This window comes from Cryptotermes secundus, unplaced genomic scaffold (assembly GCF_002891405.2).
Source record: "Cryptotermes secundus unplaced genomic scaffold, Csec_1.0 scaffold318, whole genome shotgun sequence".
NCBI lineage: Eukaryota > Metazoa > Arthropoda > Insecta > Blattodea > Kalotermitidae > Cryptotermes > Cryptotermes secundus.
Window position 1 is genome coordinate 1,205,499 of NW_019730108.1, and position 18,498 is coordinate 1,223,996.

Consider the following 18,498-nt stretch of genomic DNA (forward strand, 5'->3'; position numbering starts at 1 on the left):
GAGCAAACAAAACACATCATTCATAACAGAAACAGCTCGCAATAGCCACAGGAACGTTGCTGCAAGACAGGCATATGTAACGACGACTTAGCGCTCTTAAACGCGTGTGTCATTAAATACAGTCCTCCTGACAACAGGCCAGTGAAAAATCTAACAATCTACAGCAAAACCATCAATTATTATGGGCGTTATAACATACGTGTGCAGCTGGACGAAACATACACGTCGAACCCCCCCAGACGATTTAAATCCCTGACGAAACATACACGACGAACCACGGCAACGGGTTAAGGAAGCATCATTGGACTGTCTAAATTTGGTAAAGGTACACAGTTCTTTGGGGGCATGCAGCAGCACAGCTGGATGAGGCACTATGCTATGAGCTGGAAGGTCATAGGTTCCATTCCCGATGAGGCCACTGTATTTTTCAATTAACCTAATTCTTCCAGCCGCACTATGGCCCTGGGGTTAGCTCACCCTCCAACAGAAATGAGTACAAGGAATCTTCCTGGGGGTAAAGGGTAGCCGGCATGTAAGACTGACAATCTCACTGCCATCTGTGAGCCGATTGTCTAGAAAATGTGGGAGCCTTGACGTCCCACAACTCTATGGGCCTCCACAGCCTGTTACAGGGATAGCTTTACTTTTTACACAGTTCATCATTATGACCACAAGATGTTGCTTTATCTTCAATTGAACGATATACTAATGTGAACAAAATTCGAATCAATCACATCAACTATAGGAGTCCTAATGGAAACACATTATGCATAATTTTTTTAATGTTATTTGAGCATCTCATAGAACCAGAATATTAAAGTCACATCTTTCAAGCAATGTACATAATCACATGGAGCAACATAAAACTTACTTACTCTGAGCTATTCTGACTGTTGCATGTAATGACATAAAATATGCATTTCTTTTCACTTAATGATCATGCATTTTTCAGAATGCAGATCACATTCCAAGGTGGCTCTTGTTCAGAAAAACACAGCACATCACTAGTATAAAGATTTTAAATTACTGTTCTCTGTTCTACCCTGAAAATTGAGGCAACAGGTTCCTCTGAAGTATTTGTGCCCATCTACAAAACTGTGTGCCACTGTCCCCCAGATGACCATAATCTTGCCTGTTACAGAAGTGTGGTCTTAACTGGCACAAGAAATTTGCTGTCTTCTGGGGCATGATGTCATATATCCTGGTAGAATGCAATCAATGTTTCAGGGGAACATGCTGGGAACAGCAACCATGGTACCAGGCATTCCCCTTACTAACTCATGTGCATATGCTAACCAGCAGCCAGCTACATACCCTTTTACATCACTGATGCAGGCCATAGGCAATCTGAATTTCTTAACATATAATTACTTCTTTAGAAAAGCAATTCTGGCCAAATTTGTTCTTGTTTTACATTCTGTATATAAAAAAATTAATATTTATTCCAAATTTCCAAAAGAATGAATTTGTTGTCCATACAGTGAATTTCAAGCTCATATTTTATAATTTCCATTGGGCCCAGATTCCATAACCCAAACAGCCATACCACAGAGAATACTGTACAACACTTAGCCAAAAAGCCCGCGGTACCACAACCATTAGCAACATAAATGCTGTAAGCCCAATTAAAAAGTGGTCAGATCAAACAGAATTTAAATACAGCAGACCTACAAGATGATGACTGCTGGCTCCATTAACACTGTCGCAGTAATATACCTTTGCGCCAACAAGTTGGGATGGCACATGGCTGTGAACTCCTCTGCTTGCCTGCAAAGCACCATGGCTGCGCTTTACCTCCGACATTTCGACAGTAGTTGTGACCTGTGAGGGTGGCATTCCTCTCCCTTTCTGACACTCTGTAGCTGAGCTTGGGGATGATCAGGGGGTCATCCCAATGAAGACATGGTAAGCCATTGGCTGTCATGTTAGCAGAACCCTGATAGTTGTACTTGTCTCCATCCATGCAACCTGAAGCAATGAGGTTGCGCTTATGGTTTGTTTGGTTAAAAAAAATGAGGTTCTGGCACTAGAATCATGGAAGTAAAACCATTCCATCTTGAATGAAGGAAACACTCCTTGCAATATTTAGGTTATGTTACTTTTCAATTCCACTGTTTCAGCATGTTTACATACAGATTTTAAAATTAACACAGTAGAAAGGTTGGTGTCTGTCTGCTTGTCTGTCATTCCACGCACTTAGTCTCTAAAACCACTTAACAAATTTCAATAAAGTACCAGCAGATGTACACTGTTAGTTACCAACTGCATTTAATTTTAATCCATTCCCATTCAGTGTAATCCCTAACTTACATGATGTCCAGATTTCAATCTATTTTTTCAAAAATGCTCCATACAAGAAATTAGTAGTTATGTGACAGAATATAGAGCTTACACAATGGTCTACAGCTTCTATTTGAAACAACTGACAATATATTGAATATTCACAGATATATAAAGCAAATAATGTCTGACTCTGTGTAGATGTGTGATCAGTTTTGCATCATTACATTTACATTTCAATAAATGAATGTAAGGTTAATAAGATACATAATATAAGCAGCATCACATTTGGAAAATATGCCCTTAAAGTTTGCATTTCCTTTCCTTATTTGATTATGAGCAGTCATGAGCAACCACAGATCCTGAGCTGACTTTAAACTCATTACTCAACCAATTTTAGGGGCACTTCCCCACCACTTTAACCAACTTCAAATCAACTCATGAAATACAAAGAGTGATGCTGCCTGGTCTGGATGGTTTCAAATTGGTTTTGTGGGACAAAAGGGAAATGCATGTCACTGACAGTCAGAGCGGTCAGCACATAAGGCTGACAACCTCGCCACCATCTGTGAACCAATTGTCTAGAAAACATGGAAACCTTGATGTCTCACAACCCTATGGGCCTCCAAGGCCTGTTACAGGGACAGCTTTACCTTTTTTTAAGAGGTGCTACAGTACTGTTGATGTGTGGGCTTCCTTATTTCATGGAAATACCTTGCAAAGCCACCTATGCAAGAACTGAAGATTCATAAATTGCTAGGCATCTTACAGAAAACACCAAGATCCAGCAAACAAGGGCTAGACTAGCACATTAGAAACATGGCAGCTGAAGGGGTACCAACACTTTTCAACTGAATGGAGTATGAAGCATCACTGCAGGATGATTTGTGAAAGATGAATTGGAAAGGACAAGGAAAGAACCAGTCATGGCTATGAATCTGGAAGGAAAGAATAAGAAATTCAGTGAGGACAGTCAGACTCTACCTGTCCTGCCAAGTACAGAGTAAGGGCGAGATCACCTTTCCTGCTGACTCACCAATATCATCCAGAGGTCTCTCACAGATATAAGGGTGGCTATGTGTAACACTGCAATCCTCAGTGTCCCAGAAGAAATAGTTGGCAGCACACATCCTGACAGTTGGGTGATCATGTGCATCAGCATCCATGTCAGTAATGGCATCACTTGTGTAATATGCATGTTCACATGGGAAGACACGCTTGGCAACAATACAGATCGGTCTATGGCCTGTCTTAGGTGGGCTCCTCACATCATGCGCCCAACCTGATTAGGAGACATTCAAATCTCACTACACATATCTTCTACTTATATACCTTACATTATATAAATTGAATTGGCTAAACACACACTTCAAAGTCTCAGTTAGTTTCCTTTTAACAGCAGGCCTATTCCAGATCAGTAGCATTTAAGATGACTTCTTCAACGCTTAACAATCATATTTTGATATCAAAAATTCTGCTTTGCATCTTATTTTCAAATCCTTCATTTATTTAACACTTTCAAAGACTTTACACAGACATGTACATTACAACACAGATGGTCAACGGTCAGGATTATGAAACGTCCTGTTCCTGTCCTACGATACAAATAATTACATCAGTAGAATCCGCTGTCTTTTTGCTACATTTTAAAAAACTAGCTGCAAATATTTACATCAGACAGTTCTAATTTTCTTTGTGGTGGGGCAGGAGCAATGTTTGTCTGAGAGGTTGTTATATGATATTCTATGTTTCCATAAATAAGACACACTCAAAATTGACAAAAGTAACAATAAATAAAATACTAATATCATTTCAATCTGTAATAATTTTAATAAATTTAAAAGCACATTGTCTTAAAGCTGCACCAAAATTTGATGGTACAACATTTCTCAAATACATCCAAAACTAAAATATGGTCTGCCAACTATGTACAAAAACACCTGACTGTGAAAGCACCAAAATAAGACTGACTGTAATTAAATATGATCTGCTAGGACATACCTGGCCACCATTTTGTAAATACGAATGGTTCAGTAGACCCTTCCCAGATCCACAGCGGACGATGAAACACAGACACACCTACACCTGCAGTAAGAACGTTGGTTATATTGGGCTGTAACTGCAGCAGCCATTCGGATATGAAGTCACTCTCGACCTGCAAGAATAGGGCAAAGAGATGGTGTTTACTTCTTTTCATGTCTGTGTACTGGCTGGCTGTCTTCACAGTTCCACTGTCATGAAGGTTTTAAGGGCTATTTGATGATGTTGTCATAGCTAGCATACATAGCATAAAATGATAGGATGACAAATGAATGATGAATTGGAAAGGATTTAGAAGGAAGTGGTCATGGCCTAATTGGGGGACTATCTTGGCATTTGCCTCACAGGACTAAGAAAAATCACAATAACTTCAATCAGAATATTTGTTGTACTGGCCAAGATTTGAACCAAGCATCTCCTGAGTATGGGTCTAGAGCAGGCATGTAAACTCAACTTGTACAGAGGGCCACCTCAGCCCCATAAATAACAGTCCAGGGCCACACTTCAAAATAGAAATATACATTAGATTTTGATACAAGGAAATTTAATTCTATTTATTATTTAGGAATAACTTCAATATAATTACCTAAAGTCACATATCTTACAGTTTTAAAAAGCAAGAGAATGCCATTTTTGACAAGTATCATACAGCTTCTCAATATGTAAAAAGAGAGATTACACAAGAAATTATGTTAGAAATAGCAAAACATTGAATTTCCTGCAGCCTGCTAATTTATATCTGTGTGAGACTTCTTGTCTTCTGGTCTGTTGGAAAACTGTCTTCACAAAAAATATTTCTACTAAAATTTTAATGTCGATTTTAATGTCAATTAGCTCTAAAAGTTGAGGGGCCGCACTTTGTGGCTATGGGGGCTGCATGTTTTACACGGCTGGTCTAGAGCATTAATACTATGCCAAACTGCTTAATCATAATCATAATAATTCATTTTCAAAAATACATAGTCACATGAGAGTGAATACAATATGTTTTTAAGAAGAAATTATGTATTAATGGAGACAGGTTTGTGAAGCTGTAAACTGAGTAGAATTGGTTCAAGGTGGTGTCCATTGGTGAACATTTGTAAGCATAATGATCAACTGGTTCAATAAAGGCAGGATTTCTGTACTAGCTGAACATCAACTGCTCGAGGAAGACACTGTACCATTGAGTTACTTGGTTCAACTTTGTCTGATTCAGTTTGTGTAGGAAAGAAATATAACCTCTCACCTGGGAAGTGATATCGAGGAGTTGTGACCCACGGGCCTGGCAGTCTCTAAGCGCCTCCCCATGAGTGAAGCCCTCAAGAGCATGGCGTACACTGGGAACCACCAAACTGTAGCATTTCTTGCCATGGTTCACTTCGCCAAGTTGGCACTGTGACACCCAGTTCTTGTAGCAACGGACACCAACCGCATCTCTGGCTATCACACACTGGTGTCCGGGCTCCAGACGGCATGCAGACAGAGCAGCCTCACTACCGCTGCAAGCTACTTCACTTACACTGACTCGTAGTGTGTCTTCAGTGGGCTGCAGAGGTCGGCCCTGCCATGATAATTCTGCTCCCCTTTCATATGGCAACACAAGAGAATTTGAGATTATCACAGCAGCAACTATAAGGAGAATGTAGTTCAACAGAAATCTGCTCACACTTTGGAGGAATACATCGCCCCCATCTTCAGGGTTGAAGAGTATGCCAAAACAAGAAACCAAAAATGCTTCTTGATTGGCTTACTCTTTGATGCTGAGGATGGAGGTGATACAGTCCTCTGAAATGTCAGTGGGCTTCTGCCAAGCTACATGGCATTGCAACCCAGAACATCATACGCTTCAATTTAAGAAAAAATACATACTATTGTAATTATAATTTCATGATACTTTCCAAAAGTAAGTTATATTTTATTATAAAGAAGAAAGTGTCACTAGAAACATCAACACATTCCCTTCCTTGCAATTGTCCTACCTGTGTACCAAACTCTGACAAATTTTAGCAACTAATTCTTAGTGACATGTTTTCGTGGTCAGCACCCACAGGATAGAAGGCTGGGTAGGCCCCAGGGCCAGTATTGATGCTAGGAAGAAAAGAAAAATCTTGCCCTCGCTGGGAATTGAACCCCAGCTGTCCAGCCTGTAGCCCACTGCTATATCGAGTTACCCCAATGAGGATCTTAGTAAAATACAAGGTGGTTCAAATATGACCGGAACTGATTTTTTTAAACCATAATTGCCAGACACTTACTTGCACATGTCAGTCTTCAACGTACTCCCCTCCAGAGTCAACACATTTTTTTCCAACATTCTGGAAGCATCTTCATGCCCCTTCCAAAAAATGCTTGTGGTTGGCGGCATATCCACTCCCGAACATTCTGGATGACGGCAGCATCGTCCACAAACCACATGCCTTGCAAGTCTGACTTGAGCCTTCTGAACAGGTAGAAATCACTTGGGACCAAATCAGGACTGTACAGTGGATGTGTCAGAAGGTTCCATTTCAATTTCTGGAGGGTTTCCATTGTTGTTTTGGATGTATGGGGGCGTACATTGTCTTGAAGGAAGGCTACCTGCTTTCCACCTGTCTTCCGTTTGGATCGGATCTTTTCCTTCACGTCTGTTGCCAGGAGGTCTGATTAATAAGCTGCATTGACTGTTCTGGCATCTGTCAGAAAGTCTACATGTATAACCCTCTGCCAGTCCAAGAACGTTGCCATCACTTTTCCTGCCGAACGGCTCCTCCACAGTCTCTTGGGTTTGGGAGAACTGGTATGCCGCCACTCATGTGATGACTGCTGGGAATCGGGAATGTAGTGCACCCATGTTTCATCGGTGGTCACTATAGGCTTCAGCAATGCATCACCTTCGTCTTCAAACTGCTGTAGGAGACGACTGGCAGCTTGCATGCACACCCTTTCGTTCACGTCCATCAAAGTACATGGTACCCACCGTGCATTCACCTTGTGATAGTGCAGGTGGTACTTCACGATGTCTTCTACACTACCAACACTGATGGACAGCATTGCTCAAAGTTCCTTGATAGTGATGCACATATTCTCATGAATAAGCGCGTCTGCACAATCAATATTTGGCTTGGTGACAGATGTTCGCAGCCAACAATCATGCGGTACATTCTCCACGCGCTCTCTGCCCTCTCTGAAGCACTTACACCACTCAAACGCACGGGTCCATGAGAGACACTTTTCCCCATACTGTTGTTGGAGCCTGGTGGTGAATTTCAACAGACGGGACATTTCCTCCAATGAGAAATTTGATCACAATGTGCTGTTCCATGCTCCGCAGTACCTTCTGTTTGCTCATGACTCTAGCAACTCCCAAACAGGACTGAACAGGTACTAACCCAAACAGGTGGGAGGGTGAAGGTTGTGGCTTCACTCTCTCAAGTTTGTACAGCTGCTGCACAGTGCGGCTTGTTTACAAACAAATCAGTCCCAGTCATATTTGAACCACCTTGTAAAATTAGAATAACCTCTGCTAAAAACAGATGCTATGTCCTTTCATAAGACATACCATTGAAACATTTTTGTTCAGATGTGCCTTACAAACTAGTAGTATGATTGCATTCATGAAGACCTCATAGAACAAAAGACAGTAGATGGTAAGAAGAAATGTGGAGGAAGCAGGGAATAAACAAGTGGAAGGATGGAAGATAAAGCAGCACAGAAGTTAACACAATATGATGAGAGTGTGAAACTGATTCTGAAATATTCAGCCACTTGCAGAAAAAGACCCCCTTACCTCTCATACCCCAGCTGATGACACACAACTGTAGCCTCCACAATAGTCCAGGAATTTGTCTTGTCACAGATAAGACCCCAGCCAGGGCTTGGCCCCTGTACTTCAACATAGCCTTCCCAGGGTCCTGGTCCCCCTCGGAGCCTTATAACTTGGCCACTTGTATTTATCAGCAGGGACAGATTCTGGATAGCTCCTGACGGGGCAGGTGTTATGGTAGTGGTGGGGGTAGGAGTAGAAGGCGGAGGAGGAGGAGTGGTACTAGTCATAGTAGTAGTAGTTCTAGTAGTTGTAGCAGCAGTAGTAGTTGCAGCTGAAATCTTGGTTGACTGCGTGATAACATTCAGGAGCTGTGGGGACTTGTTTGGCTTATTTTGTGAAAATTTTCCAGGTGCTCTCTCTGTAACAGAATTTAATCACAAATATTATTAAACTATTAACATTTCTTGTCTGTGTGCCACCTGTTTCTTAATGCATTTTTAAAAAAGAAACTCTTTTCCATGAACAACACAAGTTTAACATGTAGAGTGTGGGAAGATGGGATTTTTAAATTTTCCAGTACTATAGGGCTGGCAGGTGGATACTAACTCCGGGGTAAACATGTTAAAATTTTTAAAAAATGCAACACGGGATTGGAGGTATGAATGCAGTGTTAGAACAGTGCAACACACAGACTATAACGTCTAATGTACCGTGTAGAACATGAGTTTTATGCAAGATTCAGATGCTCGAATATGGTTTCAGTGGGCAAGTTCAGAAGCCATTAGTAACCGAACGTCTTGTGATTTTCTCCTTCTCAGAAGTTGACAATCAGCATGAAGCAACAGTTTCACCTATTTGAATGTTGAATCACTAATATCCAGGCCACGCAGGAAAGAGCTGTGACACTGCTGTGAATGTACCTTTTTAAAACAAGTAACATATACCCCTGCCTTTCTGCAGACCCCTCAATATGAAAATAACTACCATCAGACATCTTACTTGAGCAATAATTGCAGAATACATAAAAACTAGTGGAAAATGCCTGTTTAAATTCAATGAAGAATCAGTTCTTTTGTGTTTACATTATCCCTTTCATACCTTTACCTCCTTCCCACCTTTCTTCCATATTCCTTCCCAACCATTTTCATTCTTCTCCCCCTTCCATCCTAAGTCTGATCTGTGTTACATTAAGACAGTGAATTAAGTTACAGCTGTATCCTTCAGACAGCACCATTTCAATTTCAAACACAGAGCTGTCATCTGTGTACATAAATGAGAACTACATGTTTATTAAAAGTGTAACACATACATAATTAGGTAACACATATATGAGGTATGACAATAAAGTTCACGAACTCGCCACCGTGTGCTTGCTGTGGCAGCAGTCGACAGAAATCTTAGTATGATTTGATGACGTTCGCATATCAGCGTTTCACAGCTGTGTTGTTGTTGTTGTTGATCTGTGGTACTCTCTTTCTGAGTGGCATCTATTAATGTCTGAGTGTGTTTCAGTGTGCCGTTGCAAGAATGTTGGAATAAACATTAAATTTTGTGTTAAACTTGGCAAGAGTGGAAGTGAAATCAGAGAGATGTTAGTTCAACTTTACAGGGAGAGTGCTATAAAGAAAGCAGCAGTTTACAAGTGGGTCACACGTTTTTCTGAGGGAAGAGGAAGTGTCACTGACAAAGAGAGATCAGGACGACCAGCAACAAGCAGAACTGAAGAAAACATTGCAAAGGTTCATCAAATTCTGAGTGTAAATCATCAGCTGACTGTCAGGAGCATAGCAGAGCAACCGGACATCGACCGAGAAAACAGTTAGGGAAATCTTAACTGAAGATCTTGACATGAGGAAGGTGTGTGCAAAAATGGTCCCAAAGGACCTGCTTACACGGCATTGTCTGTGAGGGAGATTTTAGCTATTAAACAAATAACTGTGCTGGAACACCCTCCCTATTCACCGGATCTAGCCCCCAACGACTTTTTCCTGTTCCCAAAGATAACTTAAATATTGAAAGGATGGCATTTTGATGACATCGATAACATCAGGAATAATATGACAGCAGCTCTGAAGGTCATCCCACAAAACCAGTTCCAAAATTGTTTTGAAGGGTGGATTAGGCGGTGGCATCAGTGCATGGCTTCCAAAAAGGAGTACTTTGAAGGAAACTACAGTGATATTCAGCAATGAGGTATGTAGCAATTTTACCACAAAGAGTTCGCGAACTTTACTGTCAGACCACATACACAGGCACAAAATATCCTACTTACAGTACAGATACAAATTTATCTATTTCTGGAGGCACTCACCCTGAGAACCTGAAGCTGACAAAGTGCAAGTCACTCTATAAGGGAAGTCACACTGCAAAGTCTGGGGGTTGAACAAGGTGCCTGGTCCGCACTGCTGACTATGAGCCGTGCCCTTCCAACAGTTGAGGAACTTGCTGCAGTCTGTCGGATGGGGGGCAAGCCCTGTCCCTCCCTCCATGGGGCAGTCTGACTTTCTGGTCTGTGCTTGTACAGGAGATGGTGTATGTGTGGTGGATAATGCCGGCTCCAGCAATTGATTCTTCCCCTCCACATGCCTCTCAACTGGAAGTAACAACACATTTCCTTCCTTGTTCATCATTTCAGTTCCTTCAAAGCACACCTCTGTTTCTTTCATCAGGTGAAAGGGTATAATGAGGAGTCCATTAGGTCTCTCAGCACAATTAGTCTGGTCATGTTTGACACCCACTGTACCAAATGGAGCATCCCTCATTTGCTCCTGTGACCTGATGAAGGAAACAAATCTAACCTCTGAAATGTTATGATTTGCAAGAACTGGGATGATGGACAATGTTAAATAATAACAGAAAAAAAGACTGTTATATTCCACAGTAGAAAATCTTCAGGCTTAAATTATAAGTCTTAATTTATTCAACAATGCTTCCTCTACTGCATAGGTTATATAGCATTCTGGGGGAGGATTGTTAACAGTTCAGAATCATATATAAAGATAAACAAGAAAATTACATTACTTTTAGAGAAAGTCATGTGATTCATGTTTTCATACTGTATCACCGATTCTTTTTATACAGAGACCTAACTTCACATACATCCCAGTGACACTGTACAAAAACATGTTTCTTCTCCCAACTGATAAAATGAAAAGGTTAATAACAATTTATCATAACAACAATAATACAATTATTTTTAAAGTACTGAGATGGGAAACAAATGTTCAGTTCTAGGACTTAGTGTAATTTTTCTGGTGTAATCTAAGACTGCACAACAGTCCATGAAAATGGAACACAGTTCCATTTTCATGATGTGCAAAATAAAAATGGTTCACTCCATACCTGTACTGTCCATCTCTATGTTGTTCCACTGTTCTTCATCTGGTGAACTTTGCAAGCATTTAACCTTGTTTGGAAAGTCACACTCCAGAGTTTCAGGGTTGAAGAGGGTCCCTGGTGCACAGAACTGGACAAGGCCTCGTCCCTTCCAGCAGTTGAGAAACTGTCTACAGTCAGGTCGATACACAAACTGTCCTGTACCTCCAGGAGGACACTTCGTTGAACCACTATAATCAACCCCACAGAAATCTGTTCATTTTCAAATGTTTCAAAATGTCAGCATCTGAGAACAGCAATAACAAATGGAAATCGCATTTTTATTTTTTATTATTATTATTTAATTACATTCCATTAATCCATACAAGGTCAAATGAGCTATAGGATATAGAAACTGTCATTATAAACATAAAACTATAGCATAACAGTAAATCTCATATACATGTCATAAATCTTACAGTAGCCATCTGAAACAATTCTGCCTCCCGGAATGTGACATTGTGTAGTGTGCTACATAGGTACAGACATGTTGTTTCCATCTTCATGGTGGAAGAACTCTGATGACAGAGGCAACATTTATGAAGACTACTTTACTCCCCGTATATGTCTTGTACTAAAATTATGCACTTAATTTTCATTATACTGGTGAAATTTCTACAAATTTTAGACCATGTAGTTTATTCCTCAACCATATGGAAAATTAAGTAGTCAATTTCCTTTAGAGTTCTAAAAATTGTACATAGGTTTGCATAAATTTTCTATAAATATAGGAACCACCTCCAAAAACTACAAGACAGAATAAAAAACACATACCACAGGTGAGAAATTTATTCCTTCTTTAACTTTATTCATCCTGGTCCATCGCACTAATTAAATATTGTAGAATGATTTGACAACACCCTCCAGTGTGACTCAAATGTATATTCATATGAATGCCTTTACATGTTTTGGTCAGTACTGACCATCCTCAGAAGGCATAACAACATGTTGAGGAAACTACTATTACACTGGTCACAGTACATCAAGTTGAATCAAAGTTTTATATAAGAATTTTAATTAGGGTAAAATGTGGTTCAGTTTTAACTCAACAGACAACAAGCCATGAGGGCCCATAGAGTTGTGAGACGTCAAGGTTCCTACATTTTCTAGAGAATTTGCTCAGAGATGGTGGGTGAGGTTGTCAGCCTTATGCATCGGTCACCCTTTATACCCCAGGAAGATCCCTAGTACTCATTTCTGTTAGAGGTTGAGTCAACCCCAGGATGTAGTGCAGCTGGAAGGATTAGGTCAACTGAAAAATCCAATGACCTCATCAGGAATTGAACCTGTGACCTTCCAGCTTCTAGCATTAGTGCCTTAACAAACTACACTTCCATGTGCCCCCCCAAAAAAGGGAAAGAAAAAATTAATTACTATGTAATTTTTAGTGGGTCATGCCCTGGTAGTGATACAGAAGCAAGTAAATATAACATGGCACTGGATACAAATTTCAGATCCAATGGCCACTCTTCAGCAATATGAGAAATGAGCTAAGATTACTGTCTTCTGGGGAGTGACACCCTGTAGTTTAGCGAACCAGTACCAAGTGCTGAAGAAACAGGGCACCTCCAGCTCATAGGCAGACAAAAGTGGCCACACATTACTCCAAAACGCTGGTATCCATCTGCCACTACATTGCATCAATTCCCAAAAGTCTGTATTCTTAATATTCACTGCCATGAGAGCCTAAAATCTAGATAATAAACTGGACCAGAATCCTGAGGGCCTTACAAATTTCCAATCCTATGGCTTCTCCAAATATAATGATATGCTTACAATGCTGAGACTGAAGATACGTCTGTGTGTACCGGTGACCGTGGGTAGGGGGATGGCAGATACTGACTGCCTGCAGGAATTACTCCAGTAGCAGCTGGTAACTTCTGACTCAGGCCTACAGAAACAGAAGAGCCAAGCCAGTGTGCAGCTGGAAGAAACTGTGACTGCAGCTGCACAGGTGCTGAAACCTTCCAGCGAGTCTTGGAAGACGATGATGATGGAGTTCCTACATTACCGCTCTCTGCAGAAATAGAATGAGATTGCTGCTGACTATTTTGGGAAACTTCCTGATCACTGTGACGTGTAGGCTGATTTCCTTTAACATTTACTGGAGGTCTCTGATATCCACTACCAATGTAAACACCAGTACCTACAACTGCTGCACTTGACACTCCACTACCCAAAACATTTGCTGAAAGTCTCTGTGAACTATCAGGCACAGAAACGCCAGTACTGACAACTCCAGCACTTGACATTCCACTACCCAGAACATTGCTGGCAGGCCACTGCAAACCAAGGGCTGAAGAGACACCAGAAATATCAGCAGCACCACTAGTTGCTTCTGTTCCTGGAACTTTTGATGATTCTCCTGGATTATTTCCTTTATTTTCTTGATAAATACCTCCATTTCCATATACAATACTTGAACTTGATCCTTGCTGTGGGATTTGTGCTGGATTTATGTCTCCAAATGACGATTCAACCAGCCTGAAGCCACCGTCACTGCTTGGGTCAGGCACAATATTCCAGTCACTGCGCCTGCTGACAGGGCTGCCTGGTATCACTTGTCCTGCAGTTGACTTGATGTGTTCTATTCCATCATCACCTGATGCCATTCGACCCATGATATTTTTGCTACTGTAATCATAGGTAGGTGGAATGTACTCCTCACCAGTAACTAAACCAGATGCATGGCGACTATTCTTGTCTACACGTACAGGCCATGGTAAATCCACCCAGCGTTTTGGTGGTTTTGTCACTTCGTCTACAGGGTCATAAATCTGAAAAGAAATATGTCATAAACCTTCTGATACAGTTAAATGAGATCTCAAATTTGGATTACATACATTTTCCAAATAGGTTTGTTATAATTCTGTAGCCCTCAATGTATCAACTGTTCATTTATACAAATAGAAATCTACTATTGAAACAGGTAATCAACACTGAGATAATGAGCTGCAGAATTTCACAGATAAAATCATTCCCATAGGGTCTAAGAGATAGGAAATAACTGGGGGTTTGAGAAAGTTGCTTAAAGAGCACTACAAGTTGCTAATATAAAATAATGCCAAATAACAGGATGATTAGTGAATAATGAATTGGAAAGGATACAAACAGAAGTGGTTGTGTCATAATTTAAAGTACAACCCAGCATATGCTTGAAGTGTCTGAACAAAACAGTGAAAAACCTCAGTGAGAATAACCAGTTTCTGGCCCAGTAATTGAACTAGGGATCTCCTGAATATAAAGCACAATGATCAACAGGAATTCCTCAACTGATGAGTATCAGCTAATCAGGAACACCATATACTTTACTTCTAGCTTTTAACCTATCTGCTTCTTTGAACTATGTTTAAGTGGGTCCCGTGTCACCATGGCATGGCAGGTTTTCAGGTCACAGGTGGAGACAGTCTCCAGACACATAACATAGGCGCAAATTTATCCAATGTGACTGTGAGGCCATAGCTGGGTCAGTTCTTCATGGAGCCAAGTGACTTTTATGGCGCCCCCATAAATAAAATCCTACATTTCATTCAAAGTGTAGGATTAATAAAGGGTTAATTCAAAGGGGAAGCACAAATAGATCACTGAAGGTCACAGTGCAAGGGCCAGATCTAATGGCCCACCCCATACACACATACACATACACACAGGTGCAAATTTGATGACATTCGACAAGTAGTAGGCCTCTACATTGCGGATCTGGTGGGAGACTACCAATTCCTCGCCATAAAAACCAGCATGTTTCAAAATGTTACACAAAGCCCCCAGCTTGGTGGGCCCTTAAGAACATGGAAATGCACATTTAGGTCCCACAGAAAGTGGCTAATTTCTTGTGCAGCTCAGCAACTTTTATACAAACATTATCCATTGTCTCCGGTATAAGTGATATAAACTTTTAGGAAACTGGATCCATTTCTGTCATCAGGCATAAAGACGTAAGGATCCTACTCTACTGGACCTACTGTAAGGGACAGTTTCAATCACTTGATCTTGATCCCATGATCCAGATCAGCTCTTTCCAATTTGCCCAACTGGATAGAATTTTTTCCTTTAACAGATGGCAGAAATAGGTCCTTTTTCTAAAGTGTTACTAATTACAAATATCCTCAAGACAATGGACCATGTCCTACATAATATTTGTTTAACAAATCAATAATTGTCACAAAACTGTAGAGCATCATGTGTTCTTATTAGCTTCTCAAGATAGTGTTTGTCATCTAGTTACTGTACCATCTATGTTGGATATCATGATGAAACAATATTAATCACCGCAGCAGTTTCCTTCATTATCTAGATAAACTATATTTATACATACTCACAGCAACACAAACAAGAACATTCAATAGAAAGATTTCCAACGCCCGCAGCATTTTGGTCACCATATTTATAAATATATGCCCTAACAACTACTGTGCAGATAAATCAGTAACAACAGTTTGGCACCGTTCTGTCTCACTATCCTCTGTAGTGATGCATAAACTCCATTACCACTTAACTCAAGATAACTCTATAGCAGTGTACCCTACGGATATACAAAACTGGTACAAAATAGAGACACTAACACCGAACATAACAAATGTGTTCCATGCAAAGTCACAATAAAGGCATGAAGGAAATAACCTTTAAAGCTCTATTATCTCCGAATCACGGGTCAGTAGCCAAAGTCCATGCAAATTACTTGGCACAGGCCCAAAAACCAATGATAAACAATTTCCTCAGTCGAGTTCTCTGAATCAACTAGCCATATGAACTTGTGAGCCATCTACTGACACATTAAGGTCAAGATCAGAACAGTACTGGCAATGCTTGTGGAAGACAGTAAACTAAAACAATAAAAATCTTTTTCATAAAAAATAACAGCACAAAATATATACAAGTGGGTATTACATTTTATAATATAACTATATAAAATAAAGGTCTATAAGATAATTATTTATGGCTGCAAAATATCTACTTCTAACAACTGAAGCTAGACATGACATCTTTATTTTGTTAGATATTAAAGTATCCATGACTCAAAAGTAAAAGTGACTTTAGGTGAGTTATACGAATGTTACAATCATTAAAATACTCACCTCAGTCAAGTTCTCAGATGGATCTCTACATCCATGCCATCTATACGCCATGTGAGGGAACTCCACGTATACCTTGGCTAAGAATGAGACAAGAGCACTAGACTACACAGTTTACTACTGTGACATAGGCACCTTCAAAGTGATATGCATGCACACACTCACACAGGTTTTTCTTCAGAATGAATTAAGTCAAAGACATAATTATTTTTACCATCTCTATCTCAGGTATGAGGTTGTCACCACTCTGACCATGAAGATTACCGTCTTCTGATATGACACCGTGTAGTCTTGTACATAACTACCAGCATTTCAGAGGACTGTGGTACCTCCATTTTCAGGAAACATGAGCTCTGATGTGAAAACAGAAGCAACATGTTCCTCCACAAAATTCTGAAGTGTAAGAAAGCACACAAAAAACTTTCTGCACTTAAAGCGTTCTATCTTCTGGGATATGTACATACAGGGTGTTTCACGACTTTAGGGCATAACTGCAGGAGGTGATTTCCTAGGTCTTTGTGATCAAAAAAGTTCATATAAACATGTGTCCGATTTTGGATGGTTACAGAGTTATGACCATTTTTTCATTCCCGTACACGCCCTTGTGTGAACTGCGTCTGTCAGATGTCGGGTCGCTATTTTGAGCCAGCTACAGACAGAGCGTTCTTGTTATCTTGACACTTGAGATGTAGTACCTAAGGCGGGGTGGGTTGGTATGTTCGGCGCGGTTCACAACCAAGAGGCGGCCTGTGTTGCAGCCAGCGGTGGTATTTTCGAAAATCAGCTTTAAGCACCAATAAATTCAAATTAAAGGAAATTTCACGAAGTTAACTTTACATTCATACTTTAAATGTATCATGTATTATGCTGGTTTATCGTTACCTTCTATTCTGAGTTTAAAATGGTCATAACTCTGTAACCGTCCAAAATCGGACACATGTTTATATGAACTTTTTTGATCACAAAGACCTAGGAAATCACCTCCTGCAGTTATGTCATAAAACATCCTGTATATATAATGCCGTGCAATTAGCAAGTTAGCATGCTTCATGCTGGCTTCTTGCTTGGCTTGTTCTTCAGCCATGAAGATGGAGGCATGTCCATACAAAATGTCTGATGACTTTCAACAGACTGCATGGCATTACATCCCAGGAGATAGGACTCTTCATAACCACTGCTGTGAGAACCTCACATCCTGCCTTCTATACTTGTCTGCAAAATCAAACATAAATACGATTTACACCATTTGCAGGATACCAGATATATTTTATACACATGGAGCTGGACAGGGGTTGAAAAAAATATTTTGTAAATTTTGCATTTTCATTAATTGCCATCTGTTTGAACTACATTTTGCTACAAAATCTATTTCATTAGAAACCAACTGATCATCTGGGTATGCTTTTAATATACTGCCAATGCCGTTACCCAAGAGGCTGAAGTAAGATATGTGCCAGTGCTGATCCCCAACAAATGTCACTTTACAGATGTCAAGTAAAATGAAGAGACATTTATTTTACAAAGTAGCCTGCTGATGCCTGATAAAGTGAAAACATGTAGCAACTGCAAAATGTTATATACTTGTTCTCTTATACATCTGTTTCAAATGCAGTAAGTTCGAAGTCCAGTTCTCATTCAAAAGGCTAATCCAGCAGGTAAGTTCCCAGCATGGGGGCATCACTGCTAACATGTTTGCTGTTGAAAATATCAGATCTTTGAGTCTACAAGCCCACATAACATGTCTGCACACGAGCACTATTTTCTGCATATGAACAGATGGCACCACTCTGCATGCTCTTGTCTTTACATACCGCAACCACCTGCAAAAAGTGAAATGATGATGCAATAGTTCAGAACTTATTTCTAATTTATAAGGCACAGTAATTTAATCTCTACCTAAGCACAGACACTAACTAAACAACCATCAAACATCTGAGATCTGAGGTTTAGACAGCTGTGAAAATGAGGATTACTGTCTTCTGGCCTGTGATGACATTTGGGTTA

The 18,498-nt window shown here is 40.2% G+C and overlaps 2 protein-coding genes across 8 annotated transcripts in view; both read right to left on the reverse strand.

Annotated features, from left to right (window-relative positions):
• LOC111866126 overlaps positions 1 to 16,065 on the reverse strand; it is a 54,590-nt gene extending 38,525 nt beyond the window's left edge. For all 6 annotated transcript variants that reach the window (XR_002843097.2, XR_002843095.2, XR_002843096.2 and 3 more), the window contains exons 1-9: positions 15,742 to 16,065; positions 13,199 to 14,199; positions 11,390 to 11,613; positions 10,359 to 10,640; positions 8,069 to 8,465; positions 5,549 to 5,885; positions 4,282 to 4,435; positions 3,317 to 3,562; positions 1,717 to 1,968 (exon numbers count right to left, since the gene is read on the reverse strand). Coding sequence is in view for 3 of the 6 variants with exons in the window: in XM_023854767.2 (XP_023710535.1) it covers positions 1,717 to 1,968; positions 3,317 to 3,562; positions 4,282 to 4,435; positions 5,549 to 5,885; positions 8,069 to 8,465; positions 10,359 to 10,640; positions 11,390 to 11,613; positions 13,199 to 14,199; positions 15,742 to 15,804 (2,956 nt within the window). In the remaining 3 variants the exon portion in view is untranslated. The remainder of the gene's footprint in view (positions 1 to 1,716; positions 1,969 to 3,316; positions 3,563 to 4,281; positions 4,436 to 5,548; positions 5,886 to 8,068; positions 8,466 to 10,358; positions 10,641 to 11,389; positions 11,614 to 13,198; positions 14,200 to 15,741) is intronic.
• A 1,638-nt stretch (positions 16,066 to 17,703) lies between these two features.
• LOC111866062 (cytochrome c oxidase assembly protein COX18, mitochondrial) overlaps positions 17,704 to 18,498 on the reverse strand; it is a 58,010-nt gene continuing 57,215 nt past the window's right edge. Inside the window, exon 7 of one of the 2 annotated variants that reach the window (XM_023854605.2) lies at positions 17,704 to 18,314. The gene's annotated coding sequence lies outside the window, so the exon portion shown is untranslated. The remainder of the gene's footprint in view (positions 18,315 to 18,498) is intronic. The other variant, XM_023854604.2, reaches the window with a different exon arrangement.